Genomic DNA, 22,251 nt, shown 5'->3' with positions numbered 1-22,251 from the left:
CAGAAAAATGTGTATGCATTTTATTGGGAATGATAATTTTTTCCCCCCAGGTGGAGGTTATACATCACAACATACAAAAAATCTGTACCTCAGTCAAGTTTGGAATTTTTTTTAAATAAAATACATCTGGGGAAGCTTAGTACTGAGGTTATGGGGGCTGGTGACTGAATGTATGAATGAATGAAGAGTCATGTGTATAAATGAGAAAATTCATAATTTATTTTTAGTTTCAAAGATTATTTGACATATTTTCCCCAACAGGCTATTTAAATATTGAGTTATTATGAAAAGGTTAACCGTCTTATCCTGGATATGGGAACTGGTACTTCTCTGTATGCAGTTTTGTAGGCACTGGGATTAAAAAGTTATTTAGCATTTTGATTTGTTAGAAAGATAACAGGGTGAAATCTCCAAGTTCAAAAATGGCATTAAATTGTTCTAAGAAGTTACCAGGGGTAGATTACATAGAGAGCTGTGTGTAACTTGCAGATTATTTCCTGTGGGCAGGTGAAGTAGAAGGAAATGAATTCAGGAAACGGATGGTTAGCAGAGAATTATTATCTTAGACTCAAGAAAATGATCTAAGGGTTATTACAGACCATTGTCTAGAGTCAGTGTGGGACTGCTGCCAGGAAATCAGCAAAAGGTAGGTAGTTGTAGGGAAAACATTAGAACAGAAAATGCTGCATTATTTCTCTGCTAAACTACTCGATAAATATTAAGTCTGGCGTTCTTTGTCTCCTCTCATCAGCATGCTTCAAAAAAGACCAAAAAAATGTCAAACAAAACAACAACGACAAAAAACAGGTCACACTACTAAATATTCATTAATTGCCTCATATGCATAAAAGTCCATTTCAGCATTGGAAAACAGAGCCCCTTGCCGTGGCCTTGTACAGGTTACAAAGAGTTTTCGCAAACTGCTTTCTTTGGACCATTGAGCAACCATGAAAACAGTTAATCCTCAAAATGCCGTTCCTTGCAAGTGAGGAAGTAAGAAAGAGTTACTTCTCTGGGGTTCTGTAGAGGTTAGATTTTAACTATCTGAATTCTGTCTTAGAAGAGGCACTATTACCCCCCCTCCCAAAAATAATAATAATAGAAGCTACAGGTGGAGATTTTAAAAAGTGGAGAATTGTAAAGCAGAGGTTGAAAACTTTCTGAAAAGAGGCAAGTAGTAAATATTTGAGGTTTGGTGAGACATGCGGGAAACCTGGTCTTTGTTACAGCTACTCAACATTCTGCAGTGTGAAAACAAATGAGCTCAGTAGGATTCCAATAAAATTTTATTTACAAAATCAGGCCGTGGGCAGATTTGGTCTGCAGGCCATAGTTTACTGACCCCTAGTGTAGGGAACGGTGAGCAGGAATATCATGCTACTTTACGTAGCCTGTAGGGAACATTTGTATCTCACTAGCCCCCCAAAGAGACTACCACTGAAAAATGAATTTACAGTTGCTAAATTCTTACTGAGGAAAATAAGAGATATTTGAAGCCTACTTCTAAACCGTGTTTTCTTTTCAAAGGATGGGTCTTACTGTGTTTGCATCCAGAGGCACAAGTGCTTTATTCTCCTTAGAATGTCCTCATATTACCTTTTGTCTTCAAATGGCACATGAAATTATACAGCTGAGCTATAGGCTTTCTTCTAAGCCCCAGTCTTGGCTGGCACAAATTCTGGCCTTTTTATTTCTATTTGCCCTTTCAAAGCAACTCCTTCATTTATCTCCTAAACAGATGTTTCAGTCAAGTACCTTAGGACTAGCTCTGAAGATGGGCATCTGGCTCCATCTAACCCATTGTCACCTTGTGTGAGAATTTGTAGCTGGTGAAGCTGGAGTCAGGCACTCTCTGGCAGGCAGCCGAGACCTTGGGGATTTAGCACCACTGCTCCGGTAATGTGGTGAAGCTCCAGGGGAGAGGAGGAAAGGCAGCCAAGACACGCCTGCCAATTCTTGGATTTCATAGGTTTCCTCCTGGGAACACTCTTGTATCCTTCTCTGCTTCTAACTTGAATTGACTGAGAACAGAGAGGAAAGACCATTGAATAGACGCACTCCTATTCACCTTCTAATTCTTTGTTCCATAGGAAGCGGGCCACCCACAGTGTTGGAAAGAGGAAAGGCAGCCAGAAGGACCTCAGGCCCCCTGATCTTTGGATACATCATGAAGAAATGGAGATGAAAAATATCGAGAAGCCGTCGGGTACTGATCCCGCAGGAAGGGACTCCCCCATCCAAAGCTGCCAAGACCTCACACCAGTCAGCCACAGCCAGTCAGAAACCCAGCTGGGCAGCAAAAGCACCTCTCATTCAGGTAACTCACCTGGGGCATCAGGACGAACCCCCCATTCTGAACCCCATGGGACGTTTTCCACTCCTTTTTTGATGGGGTCATCCTTCCCTTCAATCTGCGGGTCACTTACCAATAGTTAAAATAAACTGCTGTAAATTTGGTTAACTAGTTTCTTTTCCATCATCCTATTACCTGCCTTTTATAATTGCAATGCCTCTTAAAACTTCTGAGAGGTAACAGGTGGTACACTTGGGAAATACTGAAATGTGAAAGCCAAAGGAATTTATTGCTTTTTGTTAAATCTTGAATGAAAGTTTTGTCAAAGAAAATTTTAAGCTGTTTTACATTTTTTAATTCCTTATGTCTATGGATAATTGTAAGTTGATTTTAAATTTGCTCTCAATTTCTTGCATTAAAAAAAAATCATATTAGGAACACATGACATATGAGCACATTGATTCTTCTGTTACTTTGGCCTTGATGACTGTGATGATCAATTTTCATCCCCATGCAATCACATTTTATGATCACTAGCCTGGCTTGGTAGAGTCTATGTGCAGGCTATGCTGATACACAAAGTGATCACAATGAAAAAGCCTACTCTTTGATGATTAGGTGTAGAACAACCCATATGCAGAAATAACCAAGAAATCTAGGAAGTGGTTGTAAGAGAGTTCATTTTTTGTTGATTCTTGTATTTTAAAAAATGTTTATGGGAAGCAGAATAATCAACTCTCTTCAACACACACACACACACACACACACACACACACACAACCTCTTGATCTACTCATGATGTGTTTGCAGAATGAGTAGCTGTTGTTTTTAAACTGAATTAAAATATTTTAGTTATTTGAATGTGTAACTGGTTTACTAGACTTTTTTAGCTTGGAGTTACTTAAACAAGGAATTCACTTAATGATTTTCAATCATTGTTGAGTGTTCTTTTTCTAGCTCTTAAAAAATATCTCAAGCAGATTCCCTAACTCTTCCATCATTTTCAGTTGTTAAACTACATTCTAGCTCTATTAAAAATTGTGATATGAAATTTAAATTAAAGTTTCTTCTTCCCTTATGGCCAGCTCACCTTTGGCTCTGAGGACTGGGGTCATAATTTGTTGTTTAAAGCCTCCAGCACCTTGAAGGGAAAGGGAGTGGTGTGGGTGGGGCAGAGGAAGCGGCACAGTCTGTTTCAGAAACCCCTTTATTCATTCCTCCTACCCATCTGTTCTTCCTAGCTGTATAGGAGGATGGGGAGGGGAGATGAAGAGGGGAGAGGCAGGGAAGGAGGAGAGAAAGGATAGTTTGAAGTTTGGTGCTGCTTTTTGTGCACATGGGCTGTCCTCATGTGACATCCAAATTCTCTCTTGTGAAATGCAAGCAAGTATGAATTTTTTATGAGACCCTGTGGGATTCTTCCACTGGCCAATTACATGATGTGAGCTGTCAAGTCAGGGCTTAACCCACTCCTACTGGGAACAGCTGTGTCAGCCTCGCTATCCCCTGCTGGGTCAGCTGCATTTGAGTGAATTCCAGGAAGATGACTCAAGCTTGACCCAGGCCAGATGATGAGAGAGCTTATGTTCCAATCCTGGCCCTCTTTCAGTCTTGCTCTCTTTAATAACTTCTTCCTCTGTTTAAATAGACACAGGGTAGACCAGCAAGCCTGCCGCCTGAGCAGACTAATACCTGGAGAATGAATGAAAGGTGGACATTTTTTGCAAGAACCTCCACACTTTACAGATGCTTATTCTGACTGTTTTGGTTTCTAGAGGGCACCAGAAGGACAGCCTCCCACTGGAGGGGATAGTACTGCCTCTCAGCCCTCAAAAGGTTTTACCAATTATTTCTAGGATTTCTCCTTCTTTGCATTTCCCTTTATCTTTTATACACTGAAATGACATTTTGGGACAGCCAGACTACTTTTGATCATTTAATAAGTCCTGGGAGAATCTTAACTCCAAACAATGGCTGTTTTCTTTTTTTTATTGTGTTATGTTAATCACCACACAAAACATCATTAAATTTTGATGTAGTGTTCCAAGATTCATTGTTTATATGTAACATCCAGTGCTCCATACAGTACGTGCCCTCCTTAATACCAACCACCAGGCTCACCCATCCCCCCACACCCCTCCCCGCTAAAACCCTCAGTTTGTTTCTCAGACTCCACAGTCTCTCATGGTTCATCTCGCCCTCCAGTCTCTACCCCTTCACTGTTCCTTTCTTTCTCCTAATGTCCTCCATGCTATTCCTTATATTCCACAAATAAGTGAAACCACTTGATAATTGACTTTCTCTGCTTGACTTGTTTCACTCAGCATAATCTCCAGTCCCACCCATGTTGATGCAAATGTTGGGTATTCATCCTTTCTGATGGCTGAGTAATATTCACAATGGCTATTTTCTTTAGAATGAGAGGATGCTTTTGCCTGTCTGTTTTTATTTGAGGACCTACTTGCCAACTCTCTAGTAAAAGGAAAAGCAGCACTCAGAATCCTGCTGGGTATATTTTACATTATAACAAGCATTCTCTATACTCTCCTGGTTAAAAGAACAAAACTCCATGTCAATGAATAGTATACTCTTAAGTGCCCTTGTCTACTAGGAAACTTTAAAAATATTTTACATTTGGGGTAGACTTTCTTTTTTTGTGCATGATTTTAGGTAATCTTAGGAGGCTTAGTCCGCTCTTCTCTTTTTTGTATGGTTTTCTCAAATATTTAACTTCCCACAAACACTTGGTGGCAGCAACTTGAGTTATATCTTGGCTAGAAAATAGTATTTATTTCTGTACTTTCAGGAGATTCAAAATCTGTTGCATTCTCTCTCTTTCAGTTGTGCCTTAGGTGTATAATTTGCATAGTTTTATTGTCTTTTTGGTCTGTGTAATTTTTGGAGGATGTGTGGACAGATTCAGATCTAGGGAATTGTCTTTATCATGGCTGTGTAGAAATTTCCGCCAACATTATTTTAGATTTTGAATTTTATTTATTACTATTTTAACCAAAAAAGAATACATTTATGTAATTATAGAAGAAAGAAAATAGTACAAAAAGTTGTGAAAAATAATACCCAAAGGAACAAAAAGTGTGTTTGCCTTTTCACCATCCCCAAATTCCTTTCATGAAAGGACAGCAATGTTGAGAATTTTGTTTGTAAACTTTCTATAGAGATATATATGGACACACATTGATACAGATATATAAACACACCTATATACATCTGCATTATATACAGATATATAACATATATACATATATTATGTACAGATACAATGTTTATATACAGATGCACATGCACAGAAATGTGTATATTCACAATATGCTTTTGTATGTGCATTACACAAATGGGCACATATGGTGCTCTTCAGAACTTCAGTTTTATTGTTTTCAACATATACTTTTGTTAACATTTTAAATCTACACATATATTTCTTATTATTTTTGGTGATTCTTTAGTGTGGTATTTTATGGAATCATAATAAATTTATATGAATATACCTAGCCTTACTTTTGAAAAATATAGTTCATTCCCTGTGTTTTTATCATAAGATATAATGCCTTTGGGCCTTAAGTACTAGTTGCATAAATTGTGGTAAATTCATACAACAAGATATCTATGGAACTGTTAAAAATGATAAAACTGGGGTACCTGGCTGGCTCAGTCAGTAGAGCATGTGACTCTTGGTCATGGGGTCACAAGTTCAAGCCCCACATCAGCCATCCAGTGTACTTAAAGAAATAAAACTAAATAAGTAAAATTAAATGGGTGGTGCTCATGAATATAGAAGTATGAGTGGTTTAAAATAAATAAATAAATGTTATAAAACTGATTTGACAGAGAAAGATGTTCTTCGTATTTTCCTAAGATGGTAACCAAATATTACGTATGATGAAATGCCACGTAAGTACAAAATATGCATGTTAATATCTACCTTTGGACTTTCACATTTAAACACATAGGCAAACCTTGTACAGAACAAAACATGAATAATGGTTCTTTCTGAATAACGGGGTTATGGTAAATTTTATTAATGTTTGTGCAATGAGACTATATTGATTGGGTAACTAAGAAAGTAGATATAATTATTTAAGACCTCAATAAAATGAAAAAGGCATCAGTGTGCCTAGCTAGAAATTATGTAAAGTATTGCAACATTGAAGAAGATGTGTCTCTCAGGAATATTGTTTTTCCTGTAGGTCAAGACACTGAAGAAGCAGGGAGTTCCATGTCCACTCTGGAAAGGTCACTGGCTGCACGACGAGCCACTCGGGCCAAGCTTATGATTCCTATGGATGCCCAGTCCAACAATCCTGGTGGGTAAAGATTGGTACCACAAGGAAGAAATAAAGTGTTTTCTGTTTTCATCTTTTCTGTATCGAATTATCAAAAATATTTAGAGTTTTAGAAAGGATATCTTGCTTTTTATAATTCCCTTTCTCTGCCTCCAGATTTGATCCTCCTTCTGTTTTCCCTATTTCTTTTTTTTTTTTTTTAAAGATTTTATTTATTTATTTGACAGACAGAGACCACAAGTAGGCAGAGAGGCAGGCAGAGAGAGAGGAGGAAGCAGGCTGCCTGCTGAGCAGAGAGCCCGATGCGGGGCTTGATCCCAGGACCCTGGGATCATGACCTGAGCTGAAGGCAGAGGCTTTTACCCACTGAGCCACCCAGGCACCCCAATCATCAATCTTATAGTTCTTGCTTATAATACCTGTTCCAAATCCAACCTTCCCATCTCTACTGCTCTGTCCTAAACTACGTCACCACCAACTATTTCAGATTAGAGACTGTAGCTCTAAGCTTGAAACTAGTCTCTTTTCTTTAGTTCTTTCCCCATAGTAAGTTATCTACAGAGCAGCCTTACAATGTGTGAATTAGATCACGTCACTCCTCTTGACTTCCCATCATATGTAGAATGAAATCCATGATTTTACCATGTCCTACAGGCCCATGTGATAAAACTTCTGGAAACATCCCTCACTTCATCTGCTGCTACTACTCTAATCCATTTCAGCCTCATAGCCTTGCTCTCTGTTCTTTGGATCATAGCACACATTCAAACTCAAGGACTTTTCACTTGCTGTTCTCTTTCCCTGGAATTTCTTTTCATAGGTATTTACATGGCTTTTTCTTAATTTCATTCAAGTCTGTGTTCAATGGCCACCACAGGTCTTCCCTGACCATTGTCTAACACAGCATTTTGGGTCACTCTCTGTTCTATTTATTTGGCTTAATTTTTCTTTATTAATGTGGATGACCATCATGCTTGCATTTTTGTGTTTGCTTATTTATTATGTGTTCCCAATATTGTAAACTCTGTGAGAGTAGAGATTTTGCCTCTTTGATCACCTCATATCTTTAGGGACCCTGGGTGGCTCAGTTGGTTAAGTGTCTACCTTCGGCTCAGGTCATGATCCCAGGGTCCTGGGATCGAGTCCTACATCGGGGTCTCTGCCCAATGGGGTGTCTGCTTCTCTCTCTACCCGTTCTCCCTGCTAGTGATCTCTCTCTCACACACACACCCTGTCTCTCAAATAAATATATAAAATCTTTAAAAAAAAAAATACACACACACACACCTCATATCCTCAATGCTCAGGACAGAGCCTGGCACAATTGGCAGGCTTCAGTGGAGACAAATTAGGTGAATGAATTAATAGCTGCTTCTTTCTACTTTACTAGATATCATGTTTCCTCCATGCTCTAATAGAGCTCTCAGTCTTACTCTAATAAGTACAAAAATTTTTATGGAATTTGTAATGAATTCCAACTGTTCAACTCATGGGTTAGATATAATTATTATGCCTATTTCACTAATAAGAGAACTGAGGCTTAGAAACTTTAAGTACCTAGCTTTTAGGCATACAGCCACTAAGTGACAGAACCAGAATTTGGATTCAAGGTCTGGCTTCAGAGTTCTGAGCTCCTAGTCACTAAGCTCCCTGCTGTACTACTCGGTGAAGCCATTGTCCTTCTTTCATTCCTTTGACTACATAGAGAGGCACTGTAACCCTCCAACTACTTTCCTCTTATAACAAAGTTCTGTATGTGCTAATCTTCTATAGCTTTCTTCTTAAAAATCATTGTGCTTCATGTGTCAACTATACTCAAATTTAAAAAAAAATCTTCCATGGACACTTATGTTCCATGCATAACTTCCTTATCCAGTCAGTTCCCATAAATTGTTGATTTGATTTTTCTTCCACAATGTCTTTTCAATCCCTGGCTACCTTCCTATTTCCCAGAGTCAAATATTAATTCTCTTCTTCATGACCTCACACCTGAATTGTCAAACAGCTTCATAATGAGTCTTAGGCCTTTCTAACATCTTCCAGATGGTTATGTATCCTGCTTCTTAGATGTCTTACTAAAACAACTTAAATACGGCATTCATTCTATAAATTTTTGCAAAGGCTCCCCATTATCTGTCAAGAAAAAACAACCACAAACCACTGAGCATCTCACATCTGAAACTACATTTCTAGTTTCCTGTTGCTATACCTACATGGATGGATGGACAGATGGTTGGATGGATGGATGGTTGGATCTACGTATGGATAGATGGATGGTTGGATGGTTGGATGGTTGGATGGATGTATGTATGGTTGGTTGGATGGATGGATAGATAGATAGATGATAGATAGATAGATAGATAGATATAGAAAGATATACAGATATACCTGAGACTCCTGTCAGGCTAGACTAATTGCCAGTCCGTAAATATAATTGCCCTTTCTTTGTTTTTTTTTTTTTTCCTCTGAACATTGCTCTCCTTTTAGAATGACTCATTGGCTCTCTATCTAACAAAGTTGTATGCATCACTCTCAAAGTGATACTCTCATAATTCTTTCTCTTCTGAATGTTGTATCCAGAAATGATGGCTTCCTTTCTCATGTTTGAATAGCATTTCTTTCTACTGCATTTGTGGCATTAATTATACATAATGCTGCATCATATGCTTAGGTATTCAAGTCCAAATCTTTCCTCTTCTAACAGATTGTGAATTACTTCATGATAGGGAAGGAATGTATCTAATTCATCTTCACATTCATACATTGTATAGCTCAATACTAGCACAAAATTGGTGCTTGCTAAATATCTGCCAAATGACTGAATGAATAAGTAAATGCTTTATAAGAATGCCTTGTATGTGTAACACATGAGTTTAGGGAACTTTTTTTTTTAATCGGTTACAGTTAGAAAATCTTCTAATAAGATTTTATGATATATTAAGGGCAATTAAAATTATTTTCATTAAATAGGAAATGAAATAATGAGCTTAGAAAGTAGGAAAAATGAAATGAAATCTAACAAATATTGAGAATTTCTGAATATTATTCACTTGCTAAATACCTTGCTAATTACTATTTCATTAAATCCTCATAATAGTATCATGTGGTAGGATTATCCTGATTTTGCAGACGGCAAAGAAAGACTCAAATAGCTTACTGACTCACCAGGAGATACCTGGGCAACCTCTGAACTTCTATGAGATCCTGCTTTCTCAAGTATAAGGATGCCTTGAATGCCTTATATTATTTGTATCCTTTTTTTTTTTAAGATTTTTTTGACAATAGCACCTCTAGTTTACAAACAGGCAAACTAAGATTCTGAGAGTATGAACCCAAAACCTGGGCTTGATCTGGCTACATCAGTGTGCTGCCTTATGTTGTCACCTGGAGCTCTGGGTTGCTCTATTTTCTTGCCTAAAACGACAAACCTTTCCTTATTCCTAGAGTCTTCCTCTACATGAATGTGGGCCCTAAAATGACCAGCAATTAATTTTGCTGTTATTGTTTTAAAATTATCATATATTATGGACATATAATTTTAAACAGTTAAATAGCTTTGCAAAATGTATAAGGACTTTGTAACCCAGCAACCCTGTTCTTATACCTATTTTGCTCTTGGGTATCTACTCAGCAGAAAAACAATATGTTCATCAAAAGACACATACCAGAATGTGTGTGCAGTCCTCCTCCTCATGTCACATCTTTATTACACTGTAACATATTCACACAGTGGGGTGCCATGCATCATTCAACGAATTAAAATGCCACAAGCAATAGGTTCTAAGACAGAAACTTAACAACTTATGCAAAATTTAAAAACTGGCAAAATAATCTATGGGGTTAGAATTCTGAAGAGGAGTTACTCTTGATGGGAAGTGATTAGTGAGTGACCGGAAGAGAACTTTCTGATAATGTTCTACTTCATGCCCTGGATATGGTTACAAGGCATTTCACTTTGGAAAATCACTGAGCACTACTTTGGATATTCCAGGTTTCCAGTACATATATTATACTTAAATAAAACTCCAATAAGAAATGAAGAATTGATAGAAAATACATCTTTTGAAATAACTTTGTCACATTATATTCTTTGTCATCTCCAAGCTCTGTGTTGGCAAAACTCAATCTAATGAAAGGAAATTACTTCAACATATAATCAAAGTTGATTTTAAAATAAATTCTTCAGCTTTCTGATAAATAAAATAAGCTCTATGCAACTGACATGATGGATGGGCTTTCGATAGCTCTGTTGAACAGATTGTAGGTCTCTATCTTGGCAGAGCAATGGTTTCATGCAGAATAGAAGATGCATTTTCTGAGGGCCCCACTTGTGGTTCTTCAGATTGATCAAGTTTTATCTATCAAGTCTTGTATAAACCACATCATAACGCCATGCTGATTTCTAGTCACGTGTATGAAGATGTTTGCTGTTCCACTTAAGAATCATCAGTTTTGTAAGACTATTTTTCCTCCCTTCTTGGCATTTCTCATCATGCTCTATAAACTCTAAATTAGCAGATCAAATATAAACTATCTGAAGTGGTTTTTCATTTTTTCAAATCTGTGGGGAAATGTATTTAATTTCATTGGAGTGCAAAAATCTGTTAATTTGGCTAAAATAATGTCAACTTATTGGTTGAAAACATGATCTGGCATACGTGACTTCTTACCCCTAAACACATTTCACAGTTAAATAAGCTAATGCTTGTGAGAAGCATACCAGCTCAGAACATAGGCAAGAGAGCCCAGGTATTTGGATTTTAGGATCCAGGACACTTTGTTGTAAAATGGTGGCAAAGGCTGACTATTTTTTTACAATGGCCAGAAGAATTATACTACATATGAAATTACTTATAAGAAATCAGGAGCATCAAGTCTAACTTTCCTGAATTTGTAACGGCTATATAAGGGTCAGATGCTCGGTTTCCAGGAATCAGACACTGAGACAGAATTTCAAATCAGGCAATTTATTAGCAAGTGCTTTCTGGAATAATACCTGAGAGGGTAAAGGATGCAGGATTGGGAGGAAGGAGAAATGGAATTGGTGGTGCAGTTTAATGGGGATTTCAGCTGACCCCACAGGTTGTTCTACTGATGGATCATCCTTCAGAGTTGTCCCAAAGGAGGCTTCTGGACTTTGTCTCCAATCTTTGTCTGGATTTTGATGCAGGCTTCCCCCCAACCCCCCGCAAGAGATGGGGTATAATCTTGGGCGAGCAACTTCTTTGGCTAAGAGCCATTCCTGGAAAGATGTAGATTTACTTACATTTCTAGTATTTTTTTACTGGATGGAACATGCGTATTTGTTTGACCCTGGATCCCCTTTCCATTTTCAACTTGTGTTTTCTTGTGGAAAATGCTAGAGGAGAGGAGGGGAATCAGAACTAGGAGAGATTTGGACTGAAGCAGATGGCCTTTAAGATCACATGAGTTAAAAAGAATTCTGATAATTTAATGTATGAGAATTTATTAGGCAGAATTTTCTTGAATTTCATTTTTTTTTCTGTACATCTTTGAGGGGAAAAATATAATATCAGCTCTTAAAGGAAAAAGAAGTCTCAAAAAAGTGGCCTGAAGCATCTAGTAAAAAGACTGAGGCAAAGGAAGACATACAGTTTTTCTTCTTTGATAGCTTAGGAACTGCTTATGACTACTGGTTTGGGGCTTTCTAGAGCATTTACTGTGAAAGCCAACTCTTTCTTTCCCCCCATTCCCACCATCTGCTTTAGTCACTTGATTGCAAAACTCAAATGGTGGGTTGGAGAAGCTATTAAGAAGTGAAATAAAGCTGCATGAGAAAAAGCAGATTTTAAAAACCAGAGTTTTGTTGGCTCGAGGCATCGTGCTATCAAAAGGCGATCTTGTACCCACATATGAGGATACTTGTAACCTCTGTAACATTTACTTCTAAGTCAGAATCCTTGTGTGAGCCTTGGATTCATGGTGTAAGAAGCCAGTATCCTAAGACTGGTCCCTGCTTAACAGATTCTAGAACTGGGCAATCATTCCATCACCCTGCAGGCCCTGTGAATGCCCACATCTGACCAAGAGTGCTTTTCTTAGGAATAATGAGTGCAAACAACTGTTCTAGGACCATTGTAAACACCAACACATACAAGTTTTCAACCATTCAGAATCATGGGAGCAGTGGAAAGAAAGAGAAAGTTAAAAGCTCATTTAAATTTGCATTAGAAATGAGGTCATTGTTTAATATGTTTGTGACTCCAAATAATAATTTGATCATTACATTATTAAGAGCAGTATTTGTTCTTTGACTCTTGAATGGCGTACTTCATTCTTCTTACTATGAGTTTCTGCAGGAGGTAGTATTTTTATGTTCCTCTCTAGGTCCCACAGTGCTATGTAAACGGCTTTGCAAAGCAATTGTTAATGAATGAGAGTTGAAAACCCATAGGTTGTTTCTTCATAGTTCCATAAGCAAATGACTTGTTAAATAAAATTAATTGATTGGTAATTCCACTGGATTAGCAAAATCAGCAGGTCAGTAGGATTGTGCAGACAAAGTCAAGATAAGGCTTTTGAGCTCAAAAGGGTACCTCTGGGAGTATGCAATTATGTTTTTAGGGAGGATTTTGCAAGGCAAAAAAAAAATGGTTTATCAGAGATACATAAATAATCAGAATATTTCTGATAAAGAACTGGTAGAGGTAAAAAAATTTGGGTGATGCAGTACAAAAGAAATACAAACATAGCTTTTGGAAAAGCTTCCTAGAGCAGTATGAAAAATAAGAATCCCTTGCTTTTTAAGGTTTGTGTCACCTAATTCTTTTCTAATTACTAATGTCTTAGATATTTGTACAACAAAATATCCCATCTTTTATACCCAGACCTTTCTCATCTGAGTAAGTCTTTTGGGCAGCCTGGGGTAACTTATAAAAGACTAAAGCAGATATCCTCACCATGTCTTGAGAAAGTCAGGGATCTGCAGAAAAGGGACCAGTGTGGTGACTCAAGCTCATCTCAAAGGATTCCTTCAGATTCAGATCAGAGGCTCCCTTTCCTATGGTCTCATCTTCTGTCTGATACTCATGGTATCAACATGTGCACTTGAATGTTGACTATTTCAGATTTCCAGACTTCTGGCCATATCTTGTTGAAGAAAATCTCAGTTGAGAAATGTCAGACAGAAGTGAGCAAGGCTGTAGGACCCGCTGAAGGTTTCCAAGTCCCCTGCTCACAGTGTCCTCCCTCTGATCTCAGTACATCCTCATGGCCACCCTGTGGGGACAGCGGTCCGGTCACTTCCACATCACACCTCATCTCCGGGCTGACTAGGTCTAAATAAATGAGGCCTTCCCTTAGCTCATGAAGGACAGAACAAAAATATGGTAATTCTACCAACCTAGATTTTGCTTTATAATCATAATTCCAGTAATTTTCCCCTGCCAGGGAAGAATTTTCCTGTCTAATCTCAAAAATCTTAGCATCACATTTCCCTCAGGTTCCAATTTGAGTTAAAACCTACCATTTAAGGGTGTCTAGGTGGCTCAGTTGATTAAGCATCTGCCTTTGGCTCAGGTCATGATCCCAGGCCCTGGGATCAAGTTCTGTGTCGGGCTCCTCACTCACCAGGAAGCCTGTTTCTCCCTCTTCCTCTGCCCCTCCCCTTCCTCTGCTTGTGTTCTCTCTCTGAGACAAGTAAATAAATAAAATCTTTTTAAAAATAAATAAATAAAAGAATGAGGGAGAGGACAATCTTTTTATTTTATGTCTTTTATTTCATATCAGAAAACCAATTTTAATGAATGCTTTTATATAACAATGTCATTGTTTAGAGAACAAAGGTTTTTTTTTACCTTTTAATTTAAATTCAATTTAATTAACATAGATTGCATTATTAGTTTTAGAGGTAGAATTTAGTGATTCGTCAGTTGCATATAACACCCAGTGCTCATTACTTCAAGTACCCTCCTTAATGCCCATCACCCAGTTACCCCATCATTCCACACACCTCCCTTCAGTTTGTTTCCTATAATTAAGAGTCTCTTGTGGTTTGCCTCCCTCTGTTTTCATCTTATTTTACTTTTCCTTCCTTTCTCCAATGCTCATTTGTTTTGCTTCTTGAATTCCACTCAGGAGTAAGATCGTATGGTATTTGTCTTTCTCTGGCTGACTTATTTCACTTACCATAATACCCTCTGGTTCCATCCACTTTGTTGCAAATGGCAAGATTTCATTCTTTTTGATGGCTGAGTAATATTCCATTGTGTATATACCACATCTTCTCTAACCATTCATGTGTTGATGGACATCTGGGTTCTTTCCATATTTTGGCTATTATGGACATTGCTACTATAAACATTGGGGTGCAGGAGCCGTTTCAGATCACTATGTTTGTATCCTTTCAATAAATACTTAGTAGTGCAATTGCTGGGTCATAGGGTAGCTCTATTTTTAACTTTCTGAGGCATCCCCATAGTGTTTTCCAGAGTAGCTGCATCAGTTTGCATTCCCACCAACAGTACAAGAGAGTTACCATTTCTTTGCAACCTCACCAACATTTGTTGTTTCTTGAGTTGTTCATTTTAGCCGTTCTGACTGATGTGATGTGATGTGATGTGATAGCTCACTGTGGTATCTCATGATGGTTTTGATTTCTATTTCCCTGATGCCAAGTAATACTGAGCATTTTCCATGTGTCTGTTGGCCATTTGTACATCTTCTTTGTTAACCTGATTTTGAAAAGTGGAGTTTCTTCTGCATTTGTGCTGCATTCCATTGGTCACCAGACCAACCCTGGTGAAATGTGTCAGGGAGCTCCACAAGGATGTGAATACCATCCAGTGAGACTCTATTGGAGGCATTTCAGGTCTTGGCTGTAACTAGATCATGAACCCAGGAAGTTTGACCTCAGTGCTTGGGCTCTTCACCACAATGTTGAGAATAACTACAGAACACACATTTGTGAATATTCATACATTTCCTAAGGGGAATATGAGGATATTGGTGGAGTTAGTGGATATTCCATGACTACTTGTTAAAGAACACCTGAAAATGTGAAGGAGATGAAAATATTTATCAAAGGCAATAGACACTAAATTTCTAAAGAGTCCAGATGTAATATAGATCATTGCAGAAAAGACATAGTAAGGAGAGGTAGAATGAGAAATCATTTCACTTAAATTCTTCTCACTTCAAAATTTTATCTTTACTCTAATTTTTCTACCTCTCTTCCTCAATGCATCTCTCAACTCTGTCAAGTACCATGTTGAGAAATACCTACAGAGGGTTTTATTTCTTAAAATTGTAGCTTTAAAAAAAATCTCTACTTTAGATTTCCTGTAGGTTGTATTTAGTGTCCACATTTTTAAGAATGTTGTAAAATCTTTCCAGTATCAATATGCCCTGTTCAAAGAGCTAAGTAATTCGGTGAGGGAATTTCTACTTGAAAAATCTTTGTGCATCAGTGTGAGATATAAATTCAATTGTCAGCAAGCTGTGTCAGAGCAGATTTCTTGTCATATTTGACCACAGAGCAGATATTTATTGAAAATTCTTGATGATATCGGTTTCTGAGTTGTTTTACATAAACATAGCAGTGCAGTGAATGCTTTGAACTGTAGTGTGAGGGACAGAGAGAGAGAGAGAAAGAGAATGTGTGTGTGTGTGTGTGTGTGTGTGTGTTTCTGGCTCTCAACCCTGACATGTAGGAGAAAAATACCAAACAGCATTTCAGTACATAGTGTTGTATCCAGCTTACTTTAGAATGATGATTTCTGCAACAACCATCTTCTAAGTAGGTGTAGACTTCTGTGCCCTTTCAGAAATGAATCATGAATCAAAATACTTCAAAACCAATGCTTTGGAATACAGACTATTCTACTTCGTGCTAGGGAACAGAAGAATGGGAATTGTTGAGATCCAGAAACATACAATAGGTTTATTATTTTTTAAAGAACTTTTATTATTTGCGAGCCATTTGTACCCAGGTCAGTAGTGAAAATGCAAAAACTAGAAAGGAAAATTCCTTTCTTCCATAATGAAAGACTTGGAACTGGAATATAAATTGAGTTTCTTGGCTTCTCTTAGTTCTCTGATTTTATATTCTGTGGCTTGCCAAATTATTTTATGTTTTTCTATTCAAGTTTATTCAACTCCAACTCCAAGGAGATATTTATAAAATTCTTTTTCTAAATGTATTATAAAATATTGATTTTGTTCACATAATAATATTGATAAGGAAATGTGCCCAATTTGTGGAGTGGATGCCTTCTATATCTAAAGGAAACTATCATTGTCACATTTATTTATGAGTAAAAATTGTCAACCCAGAGACAGCTTTACAATCTGGCAATCAACATTAATGACTCCGCAGTGATCCCATTTGATCAGTAAGATGGGTGAAATCATTAAATTGACTGCCTTGGGAGACTGAGAGTTTAAGTTTCCTGAATATAGACATTATGTTATCATATCGCTCTTATTTACAAATGTATTCAAGTCCATTATTATTACTCTTATTACTATTATTACTATAGTAACTGTACACCCCAGGAAACTAAATAATATATCAAACCACTTCAATAGTCTCCAGTGGGTTAAAATGACAGATTTCAAAATATTACTTCTAGAAAATCCTTCTTATTAACTCACTTGAAAAATATAAAGTATCTCTAGCACTGTACTGTGAAAGATAGAAAGACTACAAAATTATAACCTCTTTCTTTAAGAGATTTATAATCATTTTAGCTAATATCTGGCTTGAGTCTCTGATTCTTTTTATAATTTTCCTTGTCATCTTTTTTTTTTCTTTTCCTTTTTTCTGGAGTCTGTTCATGTGTTTGTTTACCCACAATTTATTTTTTATAAAATATCTTTAAAGACATTGTGCTATATACCACTTATTTTCAAATTTTCATTCAACTCTTCCCAAAAATAATTTAGAAAACTTTGTAACACCTCAAGAATTTTTAATTTAACATTTAAAACACTTTGTTATAAAAATCTGTGAAGGATGTAATTTCTTTAGTATACTACTCTTTTACATAAATCCAAATGCATGGAAATACCATAACAATTTGATAACCACCATCATCCATTTACAAAATATATGAGGAAGCTTCTCTTTAACAGAGAAAAATTTGGAGTGCCTGGGTGGGCTCAGTTGTTAAGCATCTGCCTCTGGCTCAGGTCGTGATCCTGGGGTCCTGGGATCAAGCCCCACATTGGGCTCCCTGCTCATCCGGAAGCCTGCTTCCCCCCTCCTACTCCCCTTCTCTTGCTGTCTTTCTCTCTCTGTTAAATAAATAAAAATCTTAAAAAAAAAAAAAAAAGTTGGTGGACTTTAAAAAAAAAACAGAAAAATGGACACGTTTCTCCTTGAACTGGTGTCTACAATTCATTCTCCCAACAGAATAATAGGCAAATATAATCTGTCTTTGTGTCTTTTATTGATCATCTATCTTATTTATTTGCAATATTATATTTTAATAAGCTGAAATTATTTGTTTATTATTATAAACTTTATATGAGCATAAGTTTAGGTTTAACTGCTGAGGTTTTTTTCTTTAGGGTTAACATTACAATTAGTATTTCTGTACAATTGTGTATAAAGTAAGATTTTATTAGCATTCTATCACTTAATGACACAAATGAGGTTTTTCTGTACAATTATTGCATACATTTGTGGATGAATGTACTTTTTGCATCAATTCTATTCCAGTGTTTTATTCACCTAAACACTGAGAAACTTTGTTTGTATATATGTGTGGGTTAGTGTTACAACAATGAGATATTGGGGCGCCTGGGTGGCTCAGTGGGTTGGGACCTCTGCCGTCGGCTCAGGTCATGATCCCAGGGTCCTGGGATTGAGCCCCGCATCGGGCTCTCTGTTCAGCAGGGAGCCTGCTTCCTCCTCTCTCTCTCTGCCTGCCTCTCTGCCTACTTGTGATCTCTGCCTGTCAAATAAATAAATAAAATCTTTAAAAAAAATGAGATATTTATAGCACTCAATGATTTGAACCTCCAAATTACATTCCAGAATCATACTGTGAACACTCATCTGAAGTTATTTTTCATAATATTTCAACTAACTGGATATTGTCCTCCAGTTATGCTGGAAGTAAAAATTTTAGAAACTGACTGACTTTCATAAGTATTTGTTACTCATTCAAGTTATTTGTTTTCTCATTTTTAAGAGGTACATCTATAAGAAACTTCACCAAGATTTACAGAATAATTATAGAATACATCTGCAAATTTTTTCCATGAAGTACTTCATATAATACCATATATTATGACAAGATTGGAAACATTGAAGCATCACTTACAATATACTGTTACCAATATAATTTTTTGAAAAATGTTTTTATTCTCTTAAAATCTATATAGTTTGTATTCATTTCATCGAAAATACCCATCATTTAACCTACTTAAAAGTTAGTCCTTATTGTGAAACCAATACTTTTTTTTCGATTTTTCAATTCAAATAAACATGTTAACATATATTTCAAGGAGTATTATAAATACACTGAAAAATAAATTCCAGAATGCAATTTCAAAAGCTATTTTACTAGAAGCAGCCCTTTTGATTTAAAGTGTTTATGTTTAATGTAATGAATCTTCATTTTAAGTTAGAAAAAATATTTTTAAATCTACATGTTGTTTCTAACTAATTTAAAATAATGCAATATAATCCGTATCAATGATCATGAAGTTACTTATGTAAGAGTAATATGATAAAAAGAAAGGTTCTCCTGTGGTAAATGAGCATGCTCATGCATGTTAAACTCCAGTAATTGACATTACAGTGTAATTAAATAAAAATAATGCATATAATAGAACTAACTTTATTGATGTAATAGAAATATACTGCTGAAGATCATTCTAGTATCTAGTTTAGATTGTATTTTTTGTTAGTAAGTAGTAGGGAATTCTAAACATTTTATGAGATGATGTAAGATGAAGAGTGGCTACAATCAGAATCAATATTTTATAATGTGACATAGTTTAATAGATATTGAATAATGCTCAATACACCTAGGAAATATTGTGTAAGACATTGATCTGTGGGTTTAAGCCAGTACCACTAAAAACTGTTTGGTATTCCTAGACAACATTTAGTTATATTTAAATTAATGTGTCACTAAATTGTACTGTTTTGCTGTTCAAAGGTATTTTCTTCCCATTTAAATAAAAATCTCAAACATGATTATTTAAATAAGAATCTTAAATATGATTATTGCTTTTTTCTCTCCAGACTCTCTCTCAAGAGTATTACATTCTTTCATGGAAGTAACAGAAAATTCCTATTTCCATTGCTCACTTTACACAACATATTCATTTTCTAAACAACCCAACATATTCTAATGCCACAGTTCTTGCTTAGGAAAGAGAAAAAGGCAAAAACAAAACAAAACAAAACAAAAATCAGAGAGCCTTAATGTGGCTTTGCAGTGGCTCGATTCATTGTTTCTTTCTTTGAAACTGTAGGAAGTTTGAAATCTCAGGGTAATGCTCTGTAGTAAGGTGCTGGAAGAAGCAGCTGTCTTTTTTAGAGTAAGAAAGAGACTGTGGAAAGAGAGGCAAGTAAGGGAACCTACATGATACTATGATGAGTATTTGTAGGTTTGAAGATGTGAAAATTTAACCCTTTCCTTTTTTCTTTGTTAGGTGGCTACCTAAGAAAAATAATAATAGGGGTGCCGGGGTGGCTCAGTAGGTTAAGCCTCTGCCTTCTGCCCAGGTCATGATCTCAGGGTCCTGGGATCGAGCCCCATATCAGGCTCTCTGCTCAGCAGAGAGCCTGCTTCCTTCTCTTTGCCTGCCTCTCTGCCTACTTGTGATCTCCGTCAAATAAATAAAATCTTAAAAAAAAAAAAAAAGAAAAATAATAATAATAATAACAACACCTTTTTTTTTTTGCAGCTGTCGTGAGTGCCATCCCTGTGCCTACCCTGGAAAGTGCCCAGTACCCAGGAATCCTCCCATCTCCCACGTGTGGATACCCGCACCCGCAGTTTACCCTCCGGCCCGTGCCATTCCCCACACTGTCTGTGGACCGAGGTTTCGGAACAGGAAAAAGTCAGTGTAATGCATTTTCCTTTCTTTTTACTAAGAAATGAATAATAACCAAGGACATCTTGTTCAATGTATAGCATGTTGACATTCTCATCCCTTGGAAAAATTGGTTTACCTCTGCCCTGGGTCAAAATCAGAGGACTGATTCTCTGGGAGCCTTTCCATAGCACTTTCCATGGACAATATGGGAAGCTGTGGGGAAACAAAGGTTAACTGGTTTAGTAAAGCAATGATGTGATGGGTGCTTGAAATTAATATGTTCTGTCAACTAGGAAATGACTCATCAAGTGACTGTTCTCCAACATATTCTTGTGTAAGTGTCTGTTGGTTATATTTAAAGGTATCTCATTGATTCCTCATGGACCAATGCTTAAATGAATACTTTAGCCTTCTTTACTTAAATCCATTAAGCAAGATCTTTTGATTTTTCAATTAATAATTGTTGGAGAAAGAAAAAAATTTCCAAAGGAGTATTTCATTTGTTTTTGTAATATTATTTTTCTGATTTTAATGAGATAATAGTTGACGTATAACATTGTGTAAATTTAAGGTTTAGAATGTGTTGATTTGATACACATACGTATTACAGAATGGTTACCACCATAAAATTGGTTAATACCCCCCTCATGTTATATAATTTCCATTTCTTTTTTGTGGTGGGGTTTTAAATCTACTTTCTTAGCAACTTTTAAGTATGTAATACAGTATTATTAGCTATAATCACTATGCTGCACATTAGATGCCCAGAACTTAATCACTTATACTTGAAGTTTGTACTCTTTGACCAAGGTCATTCTTTTTTCTCTATCCCCCAGATCCTGATAACCACAGTTCTAGTTGCTATTTTTATGAGTTTGTCTTTTTAGTTTCTACATATAAGGGATATCATATAGTATCTGTCTTTCTTTTCCTGAGTTATTTCACTTAGCATAATGCCCTCAAGGTCCATCCATTTGTTGCAAACAGCAAGGTGTCCTTCTTTCTCATAGCTGAATAATACTCCATTTTGCATATATACCATATCTTCTTTATCCATACATCCATTGATGGACGCTTAGGTTGTTTCCATATCTTGGCTATTCTAAATAATGCTACAGTAAGCATTGGAGTGTGTATATATCTTCAAGATCTTGTTTTCATTTCTTTTGGATATATACCCAGAAGTGAGATTGCTGGATTATATAATAGTTCTATTTTTTATTTTTTTAGGAAACTTCATACTCTTTTCCATAGTAGATGTGCCATTTTACATTTTCAGCAACAGTGCACTCTTTTGTCCATGTCCTTGCCAACGTTTCTCTTTTGTCTTTTTGATGATAGCCATTCTAACAGGTATGAGGTGATATCCCATTGTGATTTTGATTTGCGTTTCCCTGATAATTAGTAAGGTCAAATACCTTTTGCACATATTTGCTGACCATTTATATGCCTTCTTTGGAAAATGTATATTCAGTTCTTCTGCACATTTTAATCCAATTTTTTTGCTATTGTGTGAATGTGTTACATATTTTAGAATGTGTTACATGTTAACCCTTTATCAGATATGCAGTTGGCAAATATTTCCTTCCATTCTGTAAACTGCTTTTCATTTTGTTGATAGTTCCCTTTTAGCTGTAC

General features: G+C 36.5%; 1 protein-coding gene across 1 annotated transcript in view; it reads left to right on the top strand.

Moving 5' to 3' along the window:
* Window positions 1–22,251, top strand: part of DCC (DCC netrin 1 receptor) — a gene marked incomplete at both ends in the record, with an annotated part of 1,141,350 nt that overhangs the window by 1,081,932 nt on the left and 37,167 nt on the right. Inside the window, 3 exons of the mRNA XM_080821994.1 lie at window positions 2,091–2,317; window positions 6,499–6,615; window positions 20,482–20,643. Coding sequence (XP_080678120.1) covers window positions 2,091–2,317; window positions 6,499–6,615; window positions 20,482–20,643 — 506 coding nt within the window. The remainder of the gene's footprint in view (window positions 1–2,090; window positions 2,318–6,498; window positions 6,616–20,481; window positions 20,644–22,251) is intronic.

This window comes from Martes martes, assembly GCF_963455335.1.
Source record: "Martes martes genome assembly, chromosome: 13".
NCBI lineage: Eukaryota > Metazoa > Chordata > Mammalia > Carnivora > Mustelidae > Martes > Martes martes.
The sequence above is the reverse complement of the archived record's forward strand: the minus strand, read 5'-3'. Positions and strand labels throughout refer to the sequence as shown.